This window comes from Mesoplodon densirostris, chromosome 16, assembly GCF_025265405.1.
Source record: "Mesoplodon densirostris isolate mMesDen1 chromosome 16, mMesDen1 primary haplotype, whole genome shotgun sequence".
NCBI classification, from domain to species: domain Eukaryota; kingdom Metazoa; phylum Chordata; class Mammalia; order Artiodactyla; family Ziphiidae; genus Mesoplodon; species Mesoplodon densirostris.
In genome coordinates this window covers 50869939-50883946 of record NC_082676.1, presented here as the reverse complement: position 1 = coordinate 50883946, position 14008 = coordinate 50869939, and the positions used below count along the sequence as shown (strand labels likewise).

At 40.4% G+C, this 14008-nt stretch overlaps 1 protein-coding gene across 1 annotated transcript in view; it reads right to left on the bottom strand.

Annotated features, from left to right (window-relative positions):
- Positions 1-14008, bottom strand: part of DNAH3 (dynein axonemal heavy chain 3) — a 184686-nt gene that overhangs the window by 21437 nt on the left and 149241 nt on the right. The window contains 2 exon segments of the mRNA XM_060079218.1: positions 994-3112; positions 3114-3136. Of these exon segments, the coding sequence (XP_059935201.1) occupies positions 994-3112; positions 3114-3136 (2142 nt within the window).

The following is a 14008-nucleotide window of genomic DNA, read 5'->3' as shown; positions in this document are numbered from 1 at the left end:
TTCTAACCGGGTCAGGATACATGTCAAATTCCTCAGCTTTCACTGAACTGCCAACTATTTGCATTTCTGGTATTCTTTCTTCACTCAGCAACAGAGAAAACTAAAGCTTTAAGATTCCCCAGCAGAACAGAAAACAAATCTATTTCTGTCAACAACTCACACCCTTTTATATGCACAAACACTTTCTGGAAACATACACAAACTGTTAGTAGTGGTTATCTCTAAGAGGGTTAGGAGGAAGATGTACCTTTCACTTTATACCAGGGTTTCTCAACCCCAGTACTATTTACATTTTAGGCCGGATAATATTTTGTTGTGGGGGACTGTCCTGGGCATTGTAGGATAGTTAGCAGCATCCTTTGTTTCTATCTACTAGATGCCAGTAGCACCCCCTAGTTTTGACAACAAAAATGTTTACCCCCCCAAAAAAAAGGTTTCCCCAAATGTCCCTTGAGGGGACAAAATGGAGCCATAGTCCTATACTTTTTGCACTGTTTGATTTTATTTTATTTTTTTACTACATACAGCATTAATTACTCAAAATATTTAAAAATTGAAAGAAAAGAAAGAAGTGTAGCTGAGAGAAGCAACAGTCTGAGAAAATGGTCTAAGACAAAGGTGATAAACTAGCAGTCACTTGGCTAAATCTAGCCCTGGCTTAACCCTTATAAAGTTTTTAAGAAAAAATCTGAATGAGATATCAAGATTTAAAAATGGGTGATTTCTACCTTTCTGGTGCCTCTTGAAAAAGCAGATGATCTGGTCATCCTGAGGTCACATTATCAGATGGCACAATGCCCAAGAGCTGAGTAGCAGCTGCCCACTTTAGGCAGGAAAAGAAGTCCTATGTTGCCACAGCCCTGCCTTAGTCTGTTAACTGCTTGACCCTCAAAGCCATCTGAATTTGAGATCCCTGCTGTAAGGGACATGCTGTTGTCATCCATCCATGCATTCTGGGCTTTTAATATTCCTCACACAACATTCTGCCCTTACCTGCCATTGGGTCTGCACCCGGAGACAACACGAATATCAATGGTGTGCAGCAGCTGGAATCACTGTAGGACCTCTGGAGATCAAACGTAGGGGCTTCAGTGTATACGTTTCCCATGTGTTCAGCAATGAACTTCCAAATGGCTGGAATCATTTTGTCAGGCCGCAGACATCAGAGAATCACCATCCTCTCCAAACCTTGAAGAAATTTCCAAGATCCAGGGAACATCTCCTCATGGGGCCAGGCTGAGTCATAGATGAGCTTCCATTCATTAGCATTTTGTTCCAAATGTTCCCTGAGGCCTTTCAGTTTTGGCAACGCGGATGCACGAACCACTTCTGCCCACGCCTTCTCAGACAGCCATTCGGAAACTGGGTTGGGGAAGGGGTTGTCCAGGGCAACGCCTCCAGTTAGAAGAAAGTACCAAATTTCCTCGTTAATTTGCTTTTTCTCTTTCATGATGCCTATCGTCAAGAGGAGGGAGGAAAGCAGCTTGTCCTTCTCAAACAGAGAGCGGCAGACATTGTTGTAGATGCTTAGAGTGAAATGTTCAATGATGTACTCAATTCGTAGCTCTAGTTCCTTGCTCCTCCTGCTATGGGCCAGGGAGTGCACGTAGAGGTTTATGAACCATGTCAGGGAGTACTGGTACATGGGTTCAATGTGGACCAGGTCAGAGATACAAAAGAAGATGGTGGCAGAGCGGACAGCCACTGGCTGGTAGCCCATCCGAGTCTCATCGATCTGCATTTCTGTCATTGAAGCAATTTCCTGTTTCTCAGAGATTTCTTGGGAAAGCAGTTTGGAGGAGGACAAAATTTTGATGGCAGTCTCGTCCTCAAGGATGTTGCCCTTAGAAAGGGAAAGGACCTCCAAGATCTTATCTTCAATTTCCTTTAGCTGCTTCTTGTTCTTGGCACTTTCCACAATCAACTTGTTCTTTTTCTCTTCCAGTTCTGGCTTCTCCTTGGAGGCCACGATGCCAAGCAGTTGATCTTGGAGGCCCAAGGGGGTGATCATAAAGTTGAGGAGACAGACTTTCACGGCGACTTCAGGGAGATAATGTGGATTCCTCAAACGGGTTGTGATGTATAACTTAAAGTCCCTGGACTATTCAATGATGTTTTCACCAAGCCTCATGTACTCAACCCCTTGCTGTCTGAATGTGGACTTGAGCAAGATGGGTTCAATAAAGGCATCCAGCTCTTCCCCAACATTTTCTAGTAAGACCGGGGAACCAAACTGCAGAGCGTGTTCCAGCATCCTCACATAGTTGGTATCTGAGAACTTGATGACTGACAGCCTATTTGCTTTCTCCATATTCTTGATCTACTTATTGGCCTGCCCCTGAGGGTCAATCATTAAGGCCCAGCACCTGGAATTGGATACAATGATGCCATTGTCAATGGAGAAGGAGTCAGTGGGCAGCCCAGCAATCTGCCAGGCACGAATTTTTACAGGGTCTCCTAATGTGTTGCTAAGACTAAAGTCACCGGAGCTGGGGATGACCTTGTCCTTACATTGGGCCAACCACCACTTTTGGCACTCAGCCTGATAATCCACGGTAAAGGCCCCCAGGTAAGCCACAGTCCCAGAGGACAACAACACATCCCCTGTCAGATTAGTATAGCGGACACCCAGCTGCCGGGCAGCTTCTGTCCATCTGTCCTTCTCTCCCCCAAGACCACTGATCAGTTTTTCTGCTCTGATCAACTTTTGGGAACAGATTTCAATGTTTTCCTCCAACATCTTTTTCTTGGTATTCATCTCTTCAAAGTCATCGTTCAGGGCCTGGAGGCGGCCTTCCACCAGCTTCAGCTCTGCTCGCTTCTGGTTCAGTTTTTGCATCTGTGTGTCCAGCTTCCCCTCAGCCTCCTTCAGCCGCTCCCGTTTAGGAGCTACCACTTTGGCCACACAATCATACACCTCCATGGCCCTCACCCACTTGCACAGACCCTCACATGCAGATGACACATTTTTAATAACAGCCGGCTGGAAATCTGGGTGATCAATAAACCTTTCCCGGATCCACTTCATGATCATTGGTGGGATGGTGTCTTTGTCATATGTCTTAAGATTCTCCAAGAATTTCAGATCTCCGAGAATCTTTCTTGATACCCCCATAGTAATCTTCTATCATTTTACCTGTTTGGGACAAAAAACAGAGATAAGACTATTATTAAGACATTCTGCCTGAAACTTATAGCCCTACAGTGGCTACTTCTCATATTTGGCAAAGAAAAAAAAAAATCCAAGGTCCTACAGAGGATTTTTAGGCAGAAGATATGTTGTATGATACCATAATGATGGACACATGTCATTATATATTTGTCCAAACTTGTAGAATGTATAACACCAAGAATGAATACTAATGTAAACTATGGACTTTGGATATAATGATGTGTCCATGTAGGTTCATCAGTTGTAACAAATATACCACTCTGGTGGGGGATGTTGATAATGAGGGAAGCTAGGCATGTATGGGAATAGGGGGTATATGGGAAATCTCTGTATCTTCAACTCAATTTTGCTATGAACTTACAACTGTTCTGAAAAAATAAAATCTTAATTAAAAAAAAAAAAGCCCAGGGCTTCCCTGGTGGTGCAGTGGTTGAGAGTCTGCCTGCCGATGCAGGGGACACGGGTTTGTGCCCTGGTCTGGGAAGATCCCACATGCCGCGGAACGGCTGGGCCCGTGAGCCATGGCCGCTGAGCCTACACATCCGGAGCCTATGCTCCGCAACAGGAGAGGCCGCAACAGTGAGAGGCCCGCGTACTGCAAAAAAAACAAAAAACAAAAAAAAAGCCCAAGCTTCTTACCATGGTCTGGGTGGCCCACCAACCTTACCCACCTCATCTTTGCCTTGCTCCCTGGTCTTCAGTCACAAGAACCTTCCTTCAATTCCTTGATGATCCCAAGTGCTCCGCTACCATGAGCTCTTCACCTAGGCTGTAAATGGCATCTAGATGGCTCCTGACCAGACTTCAGGCTCATTTTAAAAGCCACCTGTGGAGCATTTTCTTTCATCTCAGAGGCTAGAACATCCATTCTCTTTATAGCATTGATGGCAATCTGTGATTTTTTTTTGGTTTAGTTTTAATTGTCTGTCTCTCCCTCAAAGCTGTAAGCTTCTGGGGAGAACAAGATGGCGGAGTAGTATGACACTGAGCTCACTTCCCTCCATGAACATATCAAAAATACATCTACACGTGGAGCAAATCTCACTGAAAACCAACTGTAGACTGGCAGAAAGACTCTTCTACAACCAAGGTTATAAACAGAGATCCGCATGGAGTTGGGTAGGAAGGGAGGAGAAGAAATCAGGTTGGGACCTGTGCCCCTAGGAGGAGATACAGAAGAGGAGGGGATATCACAGGCTTGGAGATCCTCCCTGGGAGTGAGGAGTTCAAACACATATTGGGTACCCTTGGGGTCTGGAACCAGGAAGATAAATTCCTTTAGCTGATTTGAAAACCAGTGGGACTTTTAGGACAAACTGAGACTCCACTCATAAAGAGTGCACACAAGCTTGCCTACTCCCGGGAACAAGATGAAGAAAGCAGATTGAAACTGCCTGGGGCACTGACCAGCTTCCCACCACTGCCCCAGTATGTGCCTGGCCTGCACCAAGTGCTTGCCCCAGCTCCTCTAGCTCTGGTGTAGCTCCCCACTAGGGTGAAGGCTTCCATTGCTGAGGAGAGAGTGCACTTGTGGGGGTGGGGTGGGGGTGGACAGAGCTGGTCCAGACCTGGCACTGCATCTTTTTTTTTTTTTTTTTTTTGCAGTACGCGGGCCTCTCATTGTTGTGGCCTTTCCCGCTGCGGAGCACAGGCTCCGGACACGCAGGCTCAGTGGCCATGGCTCACGGGCCCAGCCTCACGGCATGTGGGATCTTCCCGGACCGGGGCACGAACCCATGTCCCCTGCATCGGCAGGCAGACTCTCAACCACTGCGCCACCAGGGAAGCCCTGGCACTGCATCTTAATGGGATGAGCATATCCATTGCTGGAGCTCATGGAGGCAGTGGATCAGGAGCTGTCTGGAGCTCCAACTGGTGTGCTGGGACCATCCCAGCACACACCTAGCCCATACAGGGTGACTGCTCTGGCCTCCCTTGCTCCAGAACTGCTCCTCTCTGGGATAAAGGTGCCATTGCTGGGAGGGGGAGAACACACATTTACAGAGAATGGAACCAGCTTGGACCCAACCCACAGGGTTTCTGCTCCAGCACCATGGGACCTGCCCTGCCCCTGACAGGGTGGTGATGACCACTGAGCATAGGAGAAGGCTCATCTCACACCTGGCTCTAGCTCTAACCCCTCCATCTCCAGCCCTCTTCCCACCAGGGTGATAGCTTCCAGCAGACCCTGGGGAAAGATGTGACCCATGCTCACTTCAAGATTCAGCTCTTCCACCAAAGCCACTGGGCACACATAGACTGCATAGGGACACTCCCACACAAGAACACTCCTTCGAGACTGGGATAGGTAACTGTTTCATGTACTTTCATAGAGGCAGAGACAGTTAAACAAAATGAGAAGACAGAGGAATAAGTTTGAAACAAAAGAACAAGGAAAAAACCCTAAAAAACAACTAATGAAACAGGAATAAATAATTTACCAGATAAAGAGTTCAAAGCATTAGTAATAAAAATGCTAACTGAACTTGGGAAAAGAATAAATAAGCACAGTGAAAAATTTGACAAGGAACTAGAAAATATAAAAAAGAACCAGTCAGAGCTAAGAATACAATAACTGAAATGAAAAACACAATGGAAGGAATTAACACCAGACTAGATGATACAGAGGAACACATTAGTGATCTGGAAGATAGAATAATGGATATCACCCAATCAGAAGAGCAGAAAGAAAGACAAATAAGAAGAAAAATAGAAAGCAATGTATGAGAACTCTGGAATAACATTAAATGTGCCAACATTTGAATTATAGGGGTTCCAGGAGGAGAAGAGAGAGAGAGAAAAGGGGCAAAATGTATTGGATGAAATCATGGCTGAAAACTTCTTGAACCTGAAGAAGGAAATGAATATCCAGATCCAGGAATCACAGAGAGTCCCAAACAAGGTGAACCCAAAGAGACCTGTGCCAAGACATATAATTAAAATGGCAAAAATTAATGAGAGGATTCTAAAGGCAGCAAGAGAAAAACAGAGTAACATACAAGGGAACCCCCATAAAGCTATCAGCTGATTTTCCTGCTGAAACTTGGCAAGCCTTTGCAAGCCAGAAGGCAGTGAAATTATATATTTATTTATTTATTTATTTATTTATTTTTGCGGTATGCGGGCCTCTCCTTGTTGTGGCCTCTCCCGTTGCGGAGCACAGGCTCCGGACGCGCAGGCTCAGCGGCCATGGCTCACGGGCCCAGTCGCTCTGCGGCATGTGGGATTTCCCCGGACTGGGGCACGAACCCGTGTCCCTTGCATCGGCAGACGGACTCTCAACCACTACGCCACCAGGGAAGCCCTGAAATTATATATTTAAAGTGCTTAAAGGAAAAACCTTACAACCTAGGATGCTCTACCAGCAAGATTATCATTCAGAATTGAAGGAGAGATAAAGAACTTCTCAGACAAGCAAAACCTAAGAGTTCATCAATACTAGCCAAACCTAAAAGAAGTGTTAAAATGTCTTCTTCAAGTGGAAAAGAAAAGGCTATAACAAGAAGTAAGAATTTATAGGAAAGGGAAAATCCCACTAGTGAAGGCAAATATATAGAAGAGGCTGTGGATCAACCACTTAAATAAGCTAGTATGAAGATTAAAAGACAAAAATTATTTAATCAATTATAACTACAATAAACAGTTAAGGGATAAACATGAAGATGTAAAGTATGACATCAAAAACACAAAACATGGGGGAGGGGAGTAGAAAAATATAGCTCATTTAGAATGTGTTCAAGATTAAATGACTATCAGTTTAAGACAAGTAGATACAATTATAGGTCAATGTATATGACCCCCATGGTTAAGCACAAATCAAAAATCTACAATAGATACACAAAAAACGGAAAGGAACATAGCATAAGACTAAAGAAACTGATCAAACCACAAGAGACTAAAAGAAGAAAAGAACTGAGAACTACAAAAACAACCAGAAAAGAAGTAACAAAATGGCAATTAAGTACATACCTATCAATAATCACTTTAAATGTCAATGGACTAAATGCTCCAATCAAAAGACACAGAATGGCTGATTGGATAAAAAAATAAGACTGCTGCTTATAAGAGGCTCACTTTAGAGCTGAAGACACACAGACTGAAAGTGAGGGGATGAAAAAGATATTTCACAAAAATGAAAATGAAAAGAAAGTGGGGGTAGCAATACTCATATCAGACAAAATAGACTTTGAAACAAAGTCTATAACAAAAGACAAAGAAGAACATTATATAATGATAAAGGGATCCACATAAGAAGATATAACATTTGTTGACATATATGCACCTAACATAGGAGCACCCAAATATATAAAGCAAATATTAACAGACATAGGGGAGAAATTGACAATAATACAATATTAGTAAGGGACTTTAATAACACCCTACTTACATCATTAGACAGATCACCAAGACAGAAAATCAATAAAGAAACAATGGTCTTAAATGACACATTAGACCAATTGAACTTAACAGATATCTACAGGAAATTCCATCCAAAAACAACAGAATACACATTCTTTTCAAGTGCACATGGAATGTTCTCCAGAATAGATCACATGGTAGGCCACAAAACAAGTCTCAACAAATTTAAGAGGCTAGATATTATATCAAGCATTTTTTCTGATCACAACAGTATGAAACTAGAAAGCAACTACAGGAAGAAAAATGGTAAAAACACAAACACGTTGAGACTAAGCAACATACTATTAAAAATCAATGGGTCAATGAAGAAATCAAAGAAGAAATCAGAAAACACCTTGAGACAAATGAAAATAAAAACACAGCTTTCCAAAACCTATGGAACAAAGCAAAAGCAGCTCTAAGAGGGAATTTTATAGAGATAAAGGCCTACCTCAAGAAACAAGAAAAATCTCAAATAATCAAACTAATCTGCCAACTAAAGGAGTTAGAACAGTCAAAGCCTAAAGTCAGCAGAAGGAAGGAAATAATAGAGATTAGAGAAAAACAAATAAAATAGAGATAAGAAAATAGAAAAGACCAATGAAATGAAGAGCTGGGTTTTTTTTTGAAAAGATAAACAAAAATGATAAGCCTTTAGTCAGGCTCATCACAAAAAAAGAGGACAAAAATAAATGAAATAAGAAATAAAAGAGGAGAAATAACAACAGATATCACAGAAATACAAACCATCATAAAATAATATTATAAATAATTATATGCCAACAAACAGGGCAACCTAGAAGAAATGGATAAATTCCTAGAAACATACAATCATTCAAGACTGAATCAGGAATAAATAGACAATCTGAACAGACTAATCACTGGTAGTGAAATCAAATTGGTAGTCAATTAAAAAACTCCCAGCAAACAAAAGTCCAGAACTGGATGGCTTCACAGGGGAATTCTACCAAACATATAAAGAATGGCTAATACCTATCCTTCTCAAACTATTCCAAAAAACTGAAGAGGATGGAACACTCCCAAATTCACTCCATGAGGCCACCATTACCCTGATACCAAAACCAGACAAAGACACTACAAAAAAAGAAATTTACAGACCAATAAATTCTGATGAATATAGATGCAAAAATCCTCAACAAAATATTAACAAACTGAATTCAACAATATGTAAAAAGGATCATACACCATAATCAAGTGGGATTTATTCCAAGGATGCAAGGATGGTTCAATATCCACAAATCAATCAATGTGATACACCACATTAACCAAAGGAAAGATGAAAGTCACATGATCATCTCAATAGATGCAGAAAAAGCATGTGTCAAAATTCAATATTTATTCATGATTAAAAACACTCATCCAAATTGGTATAGAGGGAACATATCTCAACATAACTAAGGTCATTTATGACAAGCCCACAGCTAACATCATACTCAATGGTGAAAAGCTGAAAGCTTTTCCTCTAAAATCAGGAACAAGATAAGGATGCTCACTTTGGCCACTTCTATTTAATATAGTATTGGAAGTTCTAGCCACAGCAACAAGGAAAAGAAATAAAAGGCGCCCAGATTGGAAAGGAAGAAGGAAAATTGTCACTATTTCCAGATGACATGATACTATATATAGAAAACCCTAAAGTCTCCAAGAAAAATAATAATTTTAACTGATAAATTAAATTTAACCAATAAATAACTGATAAATGAATTCAATAATGTTGCAGGATACAAGATTAATATATAGAAAGCTGTTGCTTTTCTATACATTAATAATGAAAGAGAAAGCAAGAAAATAATCTCATTAAAATGTCAAAAAGAATAAAATACCTAGGAATAAACTTAACCAAGGAGGTGAATGACCTGTACTCTGAAAACTATAAAACACTGATGAAGGAAACTGAAAACGACACAAATAAATGGAAAGATATCCCACGTTCTTGGATTGGAAGAATTAATATTGTTAAAATGTCCATATTACCCAAAGGGATCTATAGATTTAATGCAAAAACCTATCAAAATACCAAAAACAGAACTAGAACAAATAATCCTAAAACATACATAGAACCACAAAAGACCCTGAATAGCCAAAGCAATCTTGAGAAAAAAGAACAAAGGTAAAGGTATCACAGTCCTTGACTTCAGACTGTATTACAAGGCTACAGTAATCAAGGCTACATTATGGTATTGATACAAAAAAAAAAGATACAAAGATCAATGGAACAGAATAGAGAGTCCAGAAATAAACACACTCACAGTCCATTAATCTACAACATAGGCAACAAGAATATACAATGGGGAAAAGACAACCTCTTCAATAAGTGCTGCTGGGAAAACTAGACAGTTACATGTAAAGAATGACATTAGAACATTTTCTCACACCATATACAAAAATAAGCTCAAAATGGATTAAAAACTAAATATGAGACTGGAAACCGTAAAAGTCCTAGAAGGAAACATAGGCAGAACACTCTTTGACATAAATCATAGCAATATTTTTTTGGATTCATCTCCTAATGCAAAGGAAACAAAAGCAAAACTAAACAAATGGGACCTTATGAAACTTAAAAGCTTTTGCACAGCAAAGGAAACTATGGACAAAACAAAAAGACAACCTACTGAATGGGGGAAAATATTTGCAAATGATATGACTGATAAGGGGTTAATATCCAATATATATAAACAGTTCATACAACTCTATATTAAAAAAACAAACAATCCAACCAAAAAATGGGCAGAAGACTTGAAAAGACATTTTTCCCAAGTAGACATACAGATGGCTAACAGGCACTGAAAAGATGCTCAACATCTCTAATTATTAGAGAAATGCAAATCAAAACCACAGTGAGGTATCACATCACACCTGTCAGAACGGTTATCATCAAACAGACCACAAATAACAAATGTTGGAGAGGATGTGGAGAAAAAGGAACCCTCAAATACACTGGTGGGAATGTAAATTGGTACAGCCACTATGGAAAACAGTATGGAGGTTCCTCAAAAGACTAAAAATTGATCCAGCAATTACACTCCTGGATATATATCCAGAAAAAACAAAAACAGTAATTCAAAAAGACACATGCACCCCCAAGGTTCATGGCAGCATTACTTACAATAGCCAAGATATGGAAACAACCCAAGTGCCCATCAAGAGACGACGGGATTAAGAAGATATGGTATACATATATACAATGGAATATTACTTAGTCATAAAAAAGAATGAAATACTGCCACACAGCAATGTGGATGAATCTGGAGGCTATTATGCTTAGGGAAATAATTGCAACAGAGAAAGACAAGTACTGTATGTTATCACTGATACATGGAATCTAAAGAACAAAGCAAATTAATGAATATAACAAAACAGACTCACAGATATAGAGAACAAAGTAGTGGTTACCAGTGGGGAGGGGAGAGGGAGAGGAGCAATTTAGGGGCAGGGGATTACGAGGTACAAAGGACTATGAATAAAGTAAATAAGCTACAAGGATATATTGTATAACATAGGGAATATAGTCACTATTTTATTATAAATTAATTCTTCTAGAATGGCATCATTTTATTTTTTTAACATCTTTATTGGAGTATAATTGCTTTACAATGTTGTGTTAGTTTCTGCTGTACAACACAGTGAATCAGCTATACGTATACATATATCCTCATATCCCCTCCCTCTTGTGTCTCCCTCCCACACTCCCTATCCCACCCCTCTAGGTGGTCACAAAGCACCGAGCTGATCTCATTGTGCTATGTGGCTGCTTCCTACTAGCGATCTATTTTACATTTGGTAGTGTATATATGTCAATGCCACCCTCTCACTTCGTCCCAGCTTACCCTTCCCCCTCCCCATGTCCTCAAGTCCGTTCTCTACATCTGCATCTTTATTCCTGTCCTGCCTCTAGGTTCTTCAGAATTTTTTTTTTTTAGATTCCATATATATGTGTTAGCATATGGTACTTGTTTTTCTCTTTCTGACTTACTTCATTTTGTATGACAGACTCTAGGTCCACCCACTTCACTACAAATAACTCAATTTCATTTCTTTTTCTTGCTGAGTAATATTCCATTGTATATATTTGCCACATCTTCTTTATCCATTCATCCGTCAGTGGACACTTAGGTTGCTACCATGTCCTGGCTATTGTAAATAGTGCTGTAATGAACATTGTGGTGCATGACTCTTTTTGAATTATGATTTTCTCAGGGTATGTGCCCAGTAGTGGGGTTGCTGGGTCATATGGTAATTCTATTTTTAGTTTTTTAAGGAACCTCCATACTGTTCTCCATAGTGACTGTATCAATTTACATTCCCACCAACAGTGTAAGAGGGTTCCCTCTTCTCCACATCCTCTCCAGCATTTATTGTTTGTAGATTTTTTGATGCTGGCCATTCTGACCGGTGTGAGGTGATACCTCATTGTAGTTTTGATTTGCATTTCTCTAATGATTAGTGATGTTGAGCATCCTCTCATGTGTTTGTTGGCAATCTGTATATCTTCTTTGGAGAAATGTCTGTTTAGGTCTTCTGCCCATTTTTGGATTGGGTTGTTTTTTTGATATTGAGCTGCATGAGTTTCCTGTATATTTTGGAGATTAATCCTTTGTCAGTTGCTTCATTTGCAAATATTTTCTTCCATTCTGAGGGTTTTCTTTTCCTCTTGTTTATAGTTTCCTTTGCTGTGCAAAAGCTTTTAAGTTTCATTAGGTCCCATTTGTTTATTTTTGTTTTTATTTCCATTTCTCTAGGAGGTGGGTCAAAAAGGATCTTGCAGTAATTTATGTCATAGAGTGTTCTGCCTAGGTTTTCCTCTAAGAGTTTGATAGTTTCTGGCCTTACATTTAGGTCTTTAATCCGTTTCGAGTTTCTTTTTGTGTATGGTGTTAGGAGGTGTTCTAATTTCATTCTTTAACATGCAGCTGTCCAGTTTTCCCAGCACCACTTATTGAAGAGGCTGTCTTTTCTCCATTGTATACTCTTGCCTCCTTTATCAAACATAAAGTGACCATATGTGCGTGGGTTCATCTCTGGGCTTTCTCTCCTGTTCCATTGATCTATATTTCTGTTTTTGTGCCAGTACCATACTGTCTTGATTACTGTAGCTTTGTAGTATAGCCTGAAGTCAGGGAGCCTGATTCCTCCAGCTCCATTTTTCGTTCTCAAGATTGCTTTGGCTATTCGGGGTCTTTTGTGTTTCCATACAAATTGTGAAATTTTTTGTTCTAGTTCTGTGAAAAATGCCATTGGTAGTTTGATAGGGATTGCTTTGAATCTGTAGATTGCTTTGGGTAGTATAGTCATTTTCACAATGTTGATTCTTCCAGTCCGAGAACATGGTATGTCTCTCCATCTGTTTGTATCAGCTTTAATTTCTTTCATCAGTGTCTTATAGTTTTCTGCATACAGGTCTTTTGTCTCCTTAGGTAGGTTTATTCCTATAAAAACTATTTTTTTAATTTATATTATATTAATTAATTTATTTATTTTTGGCTGCACTGAGTCTTTGTTGCTGGGCGCAGGTTTTCTCTAGTTGTGGCGAGCAGGTGCTACTCTTCGTTGTGGTGCGTGGTCTTCTCATTGCGGTGGCCTCTTGTTGTGAAGCATGGGGTCCAGGCATGTGGGCTTTAGTAATTGTGGCACACGGGCTCAGTAGTTGTGGCTCGCAGGCTCTAGAGCGCAGGCTCAGTAGTTGTGGCGCACAGGCTTAGTTGCTCCGCAGCATGTGGGATCTTCCTAGACCAGGGCTCCAACTTGTCTCCCCTGCATTGGCAGGCGGATTCTTAACCACTGCGCCACTAGGGAAGTCCCCTTATAATAACTTTAAATGGCATATAATCTAAAATAATTATGAGTCACTATGCTGTACACTCGAAATTAACATAATATAATAAATCAAGTATAAATTTTAAAAAATGTGTATGCTCCTTGTGTGTTTACTACAATCTGGCACAGTGCCTAATTATCAGTTTTCAGTATGTATTGAATGAATGTTGCCCCTTATCCCAGTCACAGATGAAGAGGGCAACTGGATCCAGGGGTATGTGTTTTGAATATTCTTTTTCAAATATGGGAGGTGGGTCAGATGGAGCGCATTAGGCCGTCCTTGTGATGAATCAGTCCTTCTAGTGAGTGAGTAAGTGAGTGAGGCTGTCTCCAGACAAAGAGTGAGTGTGGGGGAAGCAGCTTGCAGACTTGCAACAAAACAGAAGGCTGTCCTTGGCCTGCCCAGAAACAAAGCAGGGCCCTATTCACCTTAGCAGCCTTCATGATGACTAATAAATGAGTGAGCCCCGATCCCATCCCAGGGCAGTGCTCCTTTTGTTAATGTGTTAGAAAAAAGTCAAACTCTTTGACTCAGGTAATTATAAACCCTTGCTAAGCTCAGGCTCATCAAAAAAAATTGTACTTGAGATATAATATTAGGTA